Source organism: Hemicordylus capensis, chromosome 4 (genome assembly GCF_027244095.1).
Source record: "Hemicordylus capensis ecotype Gifberg chromosome 4, rHemCap1.1.pri, whole genome shotgun sequence".
Lineage (NCBI taxonomy): Eukaryota > Metazoa > Chordata > Lepidosauria > Squamata > Cordylidae > Hemicordylus > Hemicordylus capensis.
The window spans coordinates 21,489,239-21,503,627 of NC_069660.1; the positions used below are offsets into that span (position 1 = coordinate 21,489,239).

Consider the following 14,389-nt stretch of genomic DNA (forward strand, 5'->3'; position numbering starts at 1 on the left):
TCGCATCCCTATCTAGAGATGCCGGGGAATGAACTTGGATCTTGCTGAGTGCCAGCATGCAGATGCTCTACCTCTCAGCTACACCTCCATCCCCTAAGGGGGGTATCTTGCAGTGTCACATATAGTTCCCGTGGCACATGCAGTTCTCTGCAATACATCATCCGAACCTGCCTCAGTCCAGTTGGCAACCCAGTTTGTTACTAACTTTGCCAAGCCACCATCAGCCATTGATTACGACCCTCAGGTCTATTTTGCCCCAGACTCTGGTTGAAAACAAAGTGGATCCTGCAAGCCTGAAGTCTGCCCCATGCCTGTTCTAGAGCACTATATAAACATTATATGGCACTAGCCCTATTCAGACATTATGTTGCATGTGTGTACAGATGTCCGGAGCCTTTTACATGCCTTTGTGTGGACGACTGTCCCTGGGAACAGGCCCCTCAAATGCATGGTACAGATAGGAAGTGTACTGCTGTGCCTGCATTCAACATAACTATACCTGTGTATAGATCTGCAGCTGTGCACTCTCTGTACTCATTGTACAAGTGTTCAACATGGATGTCTCCATTGGGCTACTGTCTGTGTCAGTAGTAGTTGCAACCTAAGAGGGATTATTATTGTATTTTATTTTATTTGAATTTTTTTTTTTAGATGGGGAAATCTCACCATAAAATCAAAAAAGATTTGTATAGTTCTTCCATGCTTACTTGTATTTTTAAAATAAAACCTCATCTTGTGAGAGATGCATGAAAACCTTTTACTGAAAAAATATCTGTCCTTTCCGTTCCGTCTCTCTTTCCATTATCTAGAGGCATATTTATATGCATCTCTCCGATTCTTCTTGTTTGTGTTTTTTGACTTGTTTAATTTAAATGTAGAAAGTAAGACACAGGCAGCCTGAATGATGAAGTAATATCCAGCTACATCCAGCAGCCTTCTAAAACATGGACTTTGTATTATTTATACCACTCAAATGTTAAGCTGAATTAGTATGCCATATAAAACAACATTGGCAATCTATTACGTTTCACTCCCAAAAAGTCCCTTATCTTATATAGACCATTTTTGAGTTTTGCTATAAACAGAAGCAAGGGGAAAGCAACAGGGGTATCTCATTTCCATATAAATCACTTCTTTTCCCCCCTCTGCTAGAACTGCCTTGAGGTTTGTGCATGGAGTTGGGGCTTTAAAAAACAAACAGAATTGAATAAATTTGGTGGACAACTGGTTCACATGCAAGGCAACTGCACTTACATCGCATCACCCCAGCACTCTAGCGTGTGTTGACTCTTTATTAGCTTCTGGTACTAAGGGTTCAGAGTGCTGGACTCTGACATAGGAAGCCTTATAATGAGTCAGACCATTGGTCCATCTAGCTCAAAATTGTCCACACTAACAAGCAATGGGTCTCCAGAGTTTCCTTTTCCTTTTAGATTTTTAAATGCTTTTATTAGTATTAAAGGTAGAAACAGAAAAAGTCACATCTGAGAGTCCAACAAAAGCATACATGTTTACAAACAAGATCTTATCCATCTTATCTAACCCATACATAAGAAAGATACAATAATAGTAATTATATATGTATATATGTGTATATATAAGGAGTAAGAAATATTAAGGTGTCAGAACTCGCAAAATCTAAATCTAGTCATCTATGAAGGATATTGAACCTCTCAAGAAAAACTCCCCCTGAACCAATTGATCACCCAACAATTAAATAGTTTAAAGAGAAGAGAACCAATTCTGCCATGACAAAAAAACTATGGGTAATATAATTAATTCAAGCACAGAACTAAACATCCACAGTGCTCCTCAATAAGGATTCTCATCCCAAAGTCCACAAGCTCAAGAAGTGTTAAAAAATATAATGATTAGCTTCTATATTCTTTAGGGGAGCAAGAAGGAGGAAAAGCACAAAATAGGCTATCGCATAATAAAAGGATACTCAAACCCACTGAAATAAAGCCTTCATAGAGTATCCTCATAAGAAATCCACCATTTCCTGGTCCACTCAGAGATCAATAGAGTCAATAAATGTGGATTTCCCCACTCCAATTTCATCCTTCATCCTATATGAATGAATGAATAATAAAAACTTGGATTATTCAAAAACTTCCAGAATCCTGAGTCTAACAAAAAAGGATAAATTTAAAAAAATTACAATGTTCTTCAGTGCTAGAGCAAAAAAAAGAGAGAGAGAAAGGTTTTAAAAAGTCACAAATCTTCTACGTTTCCAGGGTTTCCGATGGCTATTTCACAGCCCTACCTGGAGATGCCAGGGACTGAGATCTCCTTGAGACCTTTTGCATGCCAAGCACACAGTTAGCAGATTATCTTTGTGAAGGACCAGAGTTCCAAAAGTGCATCTTCCACTGAGCTATGGTCCTTCCCAGAGATAATGTGGGAACTGCCTTGTTTGATTAAGTCAAGTCTATCTAATCCAGCGCTTTCTCCCCAACAGTGGACAGCCAGATGACTTCCGGAAGCTCACAGATAGAGCAAGACAGGAGATGGTCCTCTGCTACTTTTTGTCCTCAGCAGCTCATATGAATATGAGATCTGAACATGAAACATCCATTTAACTACCATGGCAAATAAGCCTATTAATAATGGTCCTGTTGCAGATTCAGGTCCCAGCAATGTGGCTGTCAAACCTGATAACTAGGGGATGATCTTTTTTCATTAACACAACTGCTTCATTATCAAATTCAACAGAACAATTTGTGTGTCTCTCTTATATCTACAGCGGGGAAGCAACCAGCCTAGAGAGCAGGAGGCTGTTGGTTTGAATCCCCACTGGTTTATTGCCCAGAATATGGGAAACTCCTGTATTGGGCAGCAGTGATATAGGAAGGGGCTGAAAGGCATCATCTCACACTGTGTGGGAGGAGGCAATGGTAAAGCACTCCTGTATTCTACCAAGAAAACCACAGGGCTCTGTGGTCGCCAGGAGTCAACACTAACTCAACAGCACAATCTCCTTCCCTCACTCCCCCCCATCTGAATTGTGAGAGATAGTCTCCAAAACATTGTCTTTTCCCTTCCTGTGTGTGACACTAAAAACGTTCCCACTGTAACTACAAATGCATTCCTTCTCCCCTGCTTCTGTTGCTAGTGCAACAGCCAAACCGTGCGCCATACTCCATTAAAATTAACCTCCCAAATCAAGGGTTCTCAAACTTGGGTCCCCAGCTGCTGTTGGACTTCAACTCCTATCATCCCCATCCACAATCACCAAGGACATTGTGGCTGGGCATGATGGGAATTGAAGTCCAACCACAGCTGGGAGCCCAAGTTTGAGAACTCCTGCCCTGTTTCTGCATTCCTTCCTTGCTTTTGTCTAATCCTTGTTGTAAAGCCAGGCTTCCTGGAGGATTCTGAGCCCCCTAACTCTCCACCACAGTTTCCATTTAACAAAGCCTCTTGTTATTGAGGCAGAAGTCCCCTTCAGAAGTTCAATATCATTGCATAGGGCTCTCTGAGCAATTTTTGACTTGCATTTAAACAGGAATTTGTTAACTGTGTCGTCACTGACAGACATCCAGACTAGCACTGCACTGGTGCAGCAGTGCCTGACATCCAAACTAATGGCTTGTAATGGTGTCTTTATTGGTGAGACCAGTGGTTCCCAACCAGGGTTCCTCCAGATATTGCTGATAAATAAATTGTAGCTAAGGATGATGGGAGTTGTAGTTCAGCAACATCTGGAGGAACCCTGGCTGGGAACCACTAGGTTAGACAATAAATTAAAGAAACCAGATGTGAACATGGAATGGAACTGATGTTCCCTTTTGATGCCTATCTGCTTCCGCTGTCTCAGCCCAATCTACTTTTCAGAGTTGTGAGGACTAATGGTATAATGTATACCATCCTCAACTCCTTGAGGGAAGGGCAAGATAAAATGATATGTATATGAATGTAGATCTACTTCAGGGATAGGGATCACCAATATCTTTTTCTTTCATATATTTTTTTTAAACAATGCATTGAAATGCCTTCGCCTCTTTTACCTGCTGACAATCAAAATAGTGTCCACATTCACTCTGACAGAGATGGGAATTCTTCCAAGAGGCATCCCAAGATCAAATGATTGCTTGTCCTTCAGTGATTCCTAAAGACTGCACTTTCATCCAAGAGCTATACGTTACTAAGAAATACCTTGTGAGCTGTCATTTTATATGACCTCACAGAGTTTTGCAAGCCAAACGCAGCCCCGTAGTTCTGTAGAACAGTCAGTGCAAAAATCAGAAGGTGAACAAGCAGGCAATCCCTGGCAAGGTTGCGACAGGGTGCAATACAGCTCCTTGTACAGTAATTGCCATATGCATACACCATTTTCTGAAGTCAACACATCAGTTACAAGGCGTCTACCACTAATACTAACCCCTGCTCACTGAGCAAACAGACACCTTTTAAAGTGGTGATTCTCTTATATTTAGCAAGGGGAGAGCAACTGGCCCTATCCAACCCCAGCACAGCATCCCTCCAGTGGCTGTTGCTGGCTTATCTTTATTTTAAGAGTGTGAGTACTTTGGGAACAGGGGACCATCTTATTTATGTATTATTTATTTTTCTATATAAACCACTTTGAGAACCTTGGTTGAAGAGCAGTATATAAATATCCGTAGTAGTAGTATTATGCGTGGCCCATTGTAGTAATGTGCATGGCCCAGCTTGGACAGCTTTAAAGGGACTTAGACAAATTCATGGAGGACATGTCTATCAATCGCTCCTGGTCTGGTGGCTGTGGGCCAATTATGCATGGAGTGGAGAGGGTGGACAGAGAGAATTTCTCTCTCTCTCTCACACACACACTAGAACCAGGGGTCATCCCATGAAACTGAAGGTCAGGAAATTTAGGACCGACAAGAGGAAGTATTTTTTTTTCATACAGTGCATAATTAATCTATGGAATTCCTTGCCATGGGATGTGGTGATGGCCACCAGCTTGGATGGCTTTAAAAGGGGCTTAGACAAATTCATGGAGGACAGGTCTATCAATGGTTACTAGTCTGGTGGCTGTGGGCCACCTCCAGCCTCAGAGGCATGATGTCTCTCAGTACCAGTTGCAGAGGAGCAACAGCAGGAGAGAGGGCATGCACATCCCTCATGCCTGTGGGCTCCCCAGAGGCATCTGGTGGGCCACCGTGTGAAACAGGATGTTGAACTAGATGGGCCTTGGCAGCAGGGCTGTTTTTATGTCTGAGCTGTGTTTTCCAGCATTCTCCTTGTGTGGCTGAAGTGGGAAAGGACTTATGTGTGCAATGCCTTGTTTTAAAATGTCTTTCAGGCAGCACCTAGGAATTGATAACTGCGAAGAGTCTACTACAGCAATGTGCTGTTGTAACCCCTGTGCGCGTGGGGCCAATAGTGTGGGATTATTAGTCCCTCCTACAATGTTGTGTTAGCCATACCCCTGCAGTATGGGACTGCACCATGCTGACTGTTGCCTGTGAAGGGCAATCACCATCTGGAATACGAGTACAGTGTAGTGGCCAAGAATGTAATCTGGAGGTCCCCAGCTCAAATCTTGCCTCGCCCCAAAACTTATTAGGCATTCTTAGGCAAACAGATATTTTCTTAACATTGCCTCCCCACTACCTTCACTCTGGAGATGACCATGAAATTGCTGGTCTACCGCACGGGTTGTTGTAAGGATTACTGAGAAAATGTGCATGAAGCACTTAAACACTTGAAAAGTACTATATGTGCATGCTGCTATTATTAACATCATAAATTCAGCACACTTTAAAGGAGAAAACTAGCCTTCTCAAACCTTTCCCTTCTCTTTCCAACCGCAGGAAGGAAGCTTGTGGCCTTCAGAAAGCACAGTGTCAGGAAACGGTGTAATGGAGGTAAGGAGCAAAGTGAAAAGAGTGCATAGTGCACAGCTCGTTGGCTTGCACACCCAATACATGGGCTGTTGCCAGCTCTAAAGCCATGCCTTTCCCCTCTCTTGTCTGCAGCAGCAGGTCTACACACCAAGACCCACGGACAGGCTAGCTGTTCCATCCTTCTTGCAGAGGGACCGTTTTAACCGCTTCCAGCCAACATATCCTTACATGCAGCATGAAATCGACCTGCCCCCCACCATCTCCCTGTCGGACGGAGAAGAGCCCCCTCCTTACCAAGGCCCCTGCACGCTGCAGCTCCGGGACCCAGAGCAGCAGATGGAACTCAACCGGGAGTCGGTCCGGGCGCCTCCCAACAGAACCATCTTCGACAGTGACCTGATAGATAACTCAGTATACGGAGGACCCTGCCCTCCTAGCAGCAATTCGGGCATCAGCGCCACCTGTTACGGAAGCAACGGCAGGATGGAAGGGCCGCCTCCCACGTACAGTGAGGTCATCGGTCATTTTCCCGGCTCAACGTTTTATCAGCACCAGCAGAACAGCGGGTTGCCCTCAATACTGGAGGGTGGCAGGCTTCCCCCTTCATCGCAAATCAGTAGCCTTGAGAGCACAACGGCATGGAACAAAGAGAAAGAGAAACAAAAAGGGCACCCCTTTTAAAAAAGGAAACAGAAAAAGAATTAATACACTCTGCACTTCTTGGGAACGGGGGAAAGTGATCTCTAGAGACGGGGAAGCAGTGCACGAAACGAAACGCCCTTCTCCATCTCTGTGTAGTATAAATATTTACATGTTATGTTTGCTCTGAATGCACAAGCCAACAAAGCTTGCAAAAACATTTATTTGTTGAGCTCTGTCTAGAAGTTCTTTCTTTCTTTCTTTTTTTGAAAAAAGAAATCTACAGTGGTCCTTCTCCCCCCGCCCCCCGTTTCCCCGTGGTTTTGTTTCTAGTTGAGCTGCGTGTGTGAATGCTACAATTTTGTTTTCACTTAACTTTAAAGACAAAAATATTTGCACAAAAATGTTTGTTTAAAGATCTGCAATATATATATATATAAATATATATTAAAAAAATAAGAGAAACTGTATGTGTGTTGGGGAAGCAGGAGTATTTTTATATTAGAAGAGGCCTATTGAGAAAAATAAAAGTTTTCGTTGTTTTTTCTGAACTAGAATAAAACATGGCGATTTTTGAGAGCCAGCTCAAGAAAGCATGTATTACATTGTAAAAAAAAGAAGAAAAAAAGAAACAAAAAAGCATAAAAAAAACAAAAGCAGGGGTTTAGAGTTATTTATATAAATGTTGAAATTTTGCACTATTTTTTAATATAAATGTGTCAGTGCTTGTGTTTGGTCAAAAGCCTCTTTCATGTCTACCACAAAACTGTTAAGGGAAATATGTCTAAGTGAAGACTAAAGGAGTCTTAGTGGGAGGGCAAACCTATAAGATTGAAATAACAGACCAGTAAGAAACATCATGCAAGGACTCCATCTGGCACCATTTTGTTTTCTTTCCAGAGTCACATGATCATGTCTCAAAGCTGAGGCAGTTCTATGCATTGCACTTGGGTACAGAGACCCGACTACATAATGTACATGTACTGCATCAGTTGTGGAGGGTGTACGTGTGTGTTAAGATTGTCACTTTTCTGATTTTAAAAAGACCACCTTAGAAGTGGGCCAGGCCCCCATTTCTGCTGATCTTTTTAATTTTCTCTTTTAAGGGGAAAAAGGCCATGTGTACACTTGTGCACCCCTAACAACTTGACACGATCCTGGTGTATTTTGGTTTTTTGGAGACTTGGGTATCTGTTCTCAAGGCCAGCGTGCAGCACAAGAATCTGCTCTTCTGCATTTCCTATGAAATCAGGGGGGGAAATTAACCCTCTTTTGTATGTGCATTTGTTTTGCCATTTATGACTATCTGAAGTGTGATGAGAAGGGTTTCAGAAGCTAAACCTCAGAGCAGGAAAAGGCAACCTTGGCTCTCCAGCTGTTGAACAACAACTCCCATCATCCTCAGCCACAATAAATTGTGCCCGGGGATGATGGGAGTTGTAGTTCCAACAACAACTGGTGAGCCAAGGTTGCCTGTACCTGCATTAGAGCTTGAATCTACAAAGACATATGGTATGCTTCCACAGTGGCCCGCATCCCAAGCCCACACAGCTGCGAGGTGCAGATGGAGTTCAGTCTAAGGAAGGTGCTCCCTGTTCACTTCAGTGCTGGAGACAGCTCTGTGTGCAGACCCTCCTGGCAAATGCACTTCAGAATAGAAGTGAATGGGGAACCTGGCCCCAGCCTTGCACAGACCTCTGTGTGCGCCAAAACCACTGGGTCAGAGCTGCTGTGTTCTATTCACTGAGCTTTCTACAACCAGGCTCTTTAGAGGGCACTGGAATGACCCCGTTCTACTGCTACTGTCCCACTAATTTCAGGGGGGCCATTAAAGCATAAGTAGTCATTAAATTGCCTTCTTTTAATGACTAGGTAATAGCTTCTAATTTCTTTTTTAATATCAAGCTAATTTGACTCTCTTCATCAATTAAGGTAATTTTTTAAAAGTTTCAAGATCCCATAAACCTGCTTTTACAGATCAGTTTTTAAATAATGCCCTGAAACCCTGACCTGGGGTAACTCTGTTTTCCATAAGGTTTTAAATAAGCTTCATAAAGCAAGGTTGACCAGATGGTGAAGGACAGGACTCCTGTGCCTCTAAGACTTGTGTTGGAAAGTGGGGTTGGAGGTGGGACAGTTTGGCAGGTGCAGCTCGACACTTAGAGCCAAGAAAGTTTGCACCTCCGAAATGTTCTCTTCTACACAACGGTTAAAGATACAGGAGCCCTGATTCCTTTTGCATCTAACATTCTGGACTTGCAGTACTTATGGCCCACCAAGTCAAATGAAGCTCACCTAGGTATGCACTGCAACCAACCAAGTCCATCACACACACACACACTCTCTCTCTCTCACTCACTCTCTCTCTCTCTCCTTGTTTTGGCTCAGAGCGTCTGTAAAAAAAGGATGTTAATCATGAGTAGGTGGGTTCTTGAGCTTTATTCAGGGCCAGTGGTCCACATCGGCCTGTGGGTCATGAGCAGTGTTCCTAAGAACAGCCCTGCTGGATCAAGCTCAGGGCCCATCTAGTCCAGCATCTTGTTTCACACAGTGGCCTACCAGTTCCCTGTAACAGGGTCTCCCCGGTGTGGTTGACTACAGCTCCCAGCATCCCCAGCTGCAATGGCCTTTGGCTGAGGATTCTGGGAGTGGTAGTCAACAGCATTTGTTACAACCCTGTTACAGGGAATATGGGTCATGGGTTGTGCAGGCCTGTTCGGACCCTTGAATTGGAGAAGAAAAGCATACAGAGCCCTCTTGAACCCAAGGCTTTTTTTGATCCAACCCACCGTTGCACTTCATCTGCATGTGGAAAGAAATGGGAGGTGCCCAGCAAGCAATCCTTGGTGAACTGCCCCCTTTGCTTCATTGCCTCTGGCTGTTAACTGACTTTTATTTATTCTAGCTAAAGAGACTCTGGGGGGGAGGGGGAACGTAGATGGAAACATATCAGCTCCTGTAATGTACTAAAGGCTAAAGAGTTGTGCTTAATGCTTTAGAAGCAAACCCGTTACCTCTTCTGAAGGTTATCCTTCGCTCACAACCCTAACCCTTGCAGCATCCTTCCGTGTCAAGGTTCTGCCCTCTAATTCCCCCTTCAAACACACATGTATTTTTTTAAAGCATGTCTCTCTTGTTTCATAAAGCATTTTGTCTTACAATGCAATTGTTTACATTTTTATATTGTGAAAAGATCTGATTGGTTGCTTTAACCCTCATGGTGAATTTGTACGTGATCCATTGTGAGAGAGTGAGAGGCGTAACTTATCGAGCGAAAGAGGAAGAAGTAAAACATATAAGGGAATGAAACCCCCGTTCTCTCCACATTGTACTTGGATTTTAATCTATGGCTAAAAGTTGCCAACTGACCTGAAAAACCTAGCCTAGCCTGCTCTTGTGCCTTAAACAGTAGCATGATATTTAGATAGCAAGTGAAAATTTTCACACCCAGAGATATTGTTGCTTGTTAATATCTACGAAGACTGGTGAACAGATCTTATCAATGACTGAATGGAACTTCCAGATTCTGAGGCAGTATACCTCTGAATTCCAGTTGCTGAAGGATAAGAGGAAAGGCCCGTTGCTTTCATGCCCCACTTGTGGTCTTCCTGAAGGCATCTGGTTGGAAGCAGGATGCTAAAACTGTTGAGCCTTAAGTTTAGAGCTTTAGTCTGAACAGCAGATCTCTTTTGGTCTTGACTGCTGTTCAAGGCACAGTACAATGGCTAGTTTATTTATTATTAAATTTGTATACCACCTTTCATTTAAAACAATCTCAAGGTGGTTTACAATTGACACTTTGGCAACTCTTATAGCTACACAATTCCACCTGCCAGGGGACACAAGAGCCCCATGCTGGAGTGAGGAAGGGTTAGTAGAGGGAACTGTATTGAGTGACCATTTTGTAACAAGGAGGTGTAATTTTGCTTTCTGCCAGATGCTAACTAGTAAGGTAACATAAATGAAAGATATAAAGGCAATAACTCTTGTTTTTATGCGACTTTTCTATTACTTGAACAGGGGGGAAAAGAAAAGAAAAGAAAAAATCCTAAAACCAACTGGAACCCAGTTTTGAAGTTCTGACCATTTGGGATTCTATTTATATATATTTTAGAGGATGACAACGACAAAGATATGAACTTGAAGTTTTTCACCATTTTTAAATTTTGTTTTGCTCCCCCCCCCCCACTTTAGCCTAGTGATAGATTCCTGAACCTTTTTTTAATAGCATTGCAACTTGCCTTTCCCCCACGTAGCTCCTTGATAATAGCTTTACATCACCTACAATTTGCAGACCTTTTTTTTTTCATTTTAAAGAGAACTAAAAGGAAAAACCTAGCTTCCTATGAAAGGTACAACATCGATGAATTTATAGAAGGTTTTTTAAATGTATCTTTCCTTTATGTAACATGTCTATTTAGTGCCTTATTAAAAGAAACAGTAAACCTCCCTTTTTAAGAAAAAATAAAATAAAAAGGGGAAAATCCAATCATTGCTAGTGATAGGAACTTCCAGGGTGTGGTCACTTTCCCTTTTAGACACCTGGCTATCAGTTTTCTCTAGTTACTTATCTTTTAAAAATGAGGGGGTGGTTCCTTCTTTCAACTGTACCCTCGACCCCTTTAGACCCAGCTTAATGTGCCTGGCTGAGTAAGGTGCTCCCTCTCTGTCTTTTGCCACCTGTTTTCTTGGACTGTTTGTACGGTAACTTGAAATTTACATTTTATGCACATCTCCTGCTCCAGTAGGTAGTGAACTGTGGTGGATATTGTAATCGAGAATACCAACCAAAAGAAAACCCGAAAAATAATATCTACTGCCCTCTTGAGCCAAAATGAGTGAATAGTAATGTTGGTGTGGGTTTTTTTTTTTTAATTGTTTGTTGTTGTTTTTCTTTGTTCCGTGGTCTTACTAGTGTGTTTGCTACAAGCAAAAAAACAAAAACAAAAAACCTTACCTCATTAGGTTTGGGTGGAGTGTGCATCACATATCTAGAAACTCTGCCATAAGTACAGAATCATCACCAAGACCGGAGGTTGTTAAAATCACTGGAGTGCCTTGTAGGAGATGGGCTAATCTAGTAGGTTTGCCAGCTTTGTGACTGGCCCTACTCCTCTGCCCTCAATAGCTGACTGGCCTTCAGCCGTGAAGAAAGAGATTTTCCCTGGCATGGAGCTAAAATGATGGGGGGAAACTTCACTGTGCTCCATATCAGACTTCTACTAACAGAAACAGAGCAGGGCCAGAACAGGGGTGGCACCCTGTAGGCAAGGCAAAAAGAAAAAAGAAAGAAAGTACAAATTAAGGACCTGTTATTAAAGCAAAGACTTAAACTCCCCCTGTAATTGTTGTCTCTCTCTTCCCCGCCCCCTCCAATGAGATTGTCTGCCTAGGCCAGCCTACGTTTTTAGTATCATAAATCCTTCCATAGTTTTGCTGATCAGTTTTCTAAGATACCCATTGAGGTTATTGCGTACAGAAATAGTTTAAGCCAGCACCACCATGGCCACACTATACAAAACCCTCTCCAAAACATGGTGGGTATGATTAGATTAACTGATTGATCTTTTCAAATTGCTTAAAGCAAGGATCCAAAGGGTACTGTATGTTAACTCATTTCCTTATGATGCAGACAGATATGTATTTACTCCAAGGAGACAGTGGCAGAGAGCCAGACTAAATTACTCCTGAGTAGTCCTGCTGAAATTAAGTAGTCCTTTGGGGTATTCAATAAGTGAGTCTGAATGTCAGCACAAGTTGTAGTTCACACTGAGGCCCCAAACCCACAAACACTCAAGTACCTACATATTACACAGGACAACGTTAATGAATTGGGGTCTAGCATTCTCTCCTAACTGACACATTGGGTCTAGCCATCTTGTTCTGAAAGGGTTCCCATGTCTTGAAAGCTGTGCGAAAGACAGAAATCCAACAAGCAAAACTTTCCCCATCATAGTCCCAAGCTGTACCTGTTCAATTTCTGCAAGTCACAATGTTATTACAGAGACAGGAGCTTTGCCAGGGAGGGGAGTGGCAAACCTAAGTAGGAATTCAGATACTGATCAAGGAGGAGGAGTCCTCATGGGGGTACGACCTCCTCCTCAAGAGAGGTAGTCCCCCCACACACACACCAAAAGGTGTTTTGCAGTGAAAAATTGAATTCTGGGTAGCATTTTCACAAATATTGCAAATAGTTTTGCAATGAGAATGATGTCTCAGCCGATGTACTGGCAGTCACGCCCGACCAGTCTCATCAAAGCCAAGTGTGCTAGTTCCCAGGTGAGTCTGCAGGGCAATGGTGAACTTACATATCCTTTTAGGACTTTTAGGACCTAACTCTAACACTACCCATTTCCCCCCCAATATTGAGAACATAAGAAATGCCCTGCTAGGCCCAGCTAGTCCAGCATCTTGTTTCACACAGTGGCCCACCAGATGCTTAAGGAAATTCTCCTTAGGTTACATACATTTACAATACATATCTGTACATTGATCAAAATATTAGTGTCTCCTTAGCTTAATGGGGCAGCAAGGGAGAATTGCACCTTTGAGCTACAGTTCTGGTCTTCATGGATAAAAGTAGACCAAACTATGAACCTTCATTAATAAAGCTTTCAGAGATGTTTTGCCCCGACTCAAGGAGGAAGAAGCCCCAAAGGAAGACCAACCTTAAACAAACAAACAAAATTAGGAAAAGAAACAAGGCATAGCTTAAATTTAGCAACCTCCTGTGCCCAACTGCCAAATTGCTAGAAGTTTCAAGCTTCAGCTAACAAACAGGCAGTACAACTTGGGATTCTTTGGGTCATAGCTTACGGTACTCATTTCCACCAAAACAGTATATACTGGAGTGTGAATGTGGATTTGAAAATAATGACAAGAAGGCTTGAACTGGTTTATCTGACTATGCGAAGTTCCTTGTCATGATTCTTGCTTTCAACAGTTGTAAGAATTAAGTTTAGAGTTCTGATCCACAGTTTACCTAAGAGTTAGGGGTATAACTATTGATCATAGGGGGATCCAGTAAGAATAAAATCAATGTAGCTCTTGAGAATGACTTTTCTTAGAACATTTGTTAAAAATTGCACTAAATGCTATTTTAAATTGAAAGAAAAAAGCCCAGTTTTCTCTCTCTAGAGATGACTCAAACAAGCCAGATAAGTAGTGTGCACATACTAGCCAAGAATTTGTATTCTCTTGATCCAATGTACTACACAAAACTAAAGGGGTTGGGGAGAAAAACAAAGTTTTCCATAAAACAACGCTTTCACATTTTCGCTGTAATATAGAAGCTCATTAAGGACCACATTAAAAGTCCTAATTTGCCTGCCTTATCATCAAATTTCATTGTATTTTAATATTTTCTTCAATTTCAAGTTGCATTGCTTTTGGCTATGAAGTTTGTTATAGGCAGTCCTGTATCCTGAAATTTTTTTTTTGTTCAATTAAAAAAAGCTATGTAAACAATAGACAGCACATGCAATGCAGTACTTATCTATATTTTGCTGTTTTAGTATGAATATGTATGCCAATTTCCACAACTCTTGTAAAACGCTTCTTGTGTAACAGTAACCTATAGTGGCAATGATATGTCATCCTATTCTTAAAAAGCTGCAATACTTAAAACAATAAATTTTACAATACTTTGGATTGCTTGCCTTCACCTCTTTGCTTTGTTTAACCCAAATGTATCATGTCTTAGAAATGCAACACCCAAATTTTGACAGAGGGCAAAGAAAAGAATTTCTGCTTGTCCTCTCTGCATTTTGTTTTTATCAGCTAAGCGTTCTCAGTGGGCTAAAATTAACAATTTATGATGGACTGTATGGATTTCTTTTTCTTCAAGAAAGCTGTAATCCACTCCTGGTATATCTGCATGCTAAATTTGTGTGTGTGTGCAAATGAAGTATTGTTTT

General features: G+C 41.9%; 1 protein-coding gene across 3 annotated transcripts in view; it reads left to right on the top strand.

Moving 5' to 3' along the window:
* PMEPA1 (prostate transmembrane protein, androgen induced 1) overlaps positions 1-14,123 on the top strand; it is a 140,008-nt gene extending 125,885 nt beyond the window's left edge. For 2 of the 3 annotated variants that reach the window (XM_053246223.1, XM_053246221.1), the window contains exons 3-4: positions 5,802-5,855; positions 5,967-14,123. In XM_053246223.1, coding sequence (XP_053102198.1) covers positions 5,802-5,855; positions 5,967-6,515 — 603 coding nt within the window. In that variant the 3' untranslated portion in view covers positions 6,516-14,123. The remainder of the gene's footprint in view (positions 1-5,801; positions 5,856-5,966) is intronic. The other variant, XM_053246222.1, reaches the window with a different exon arrangement.
* The last annotated feature ends 266 nt before the right edge of the window (positions 14,124-14,389 follow it).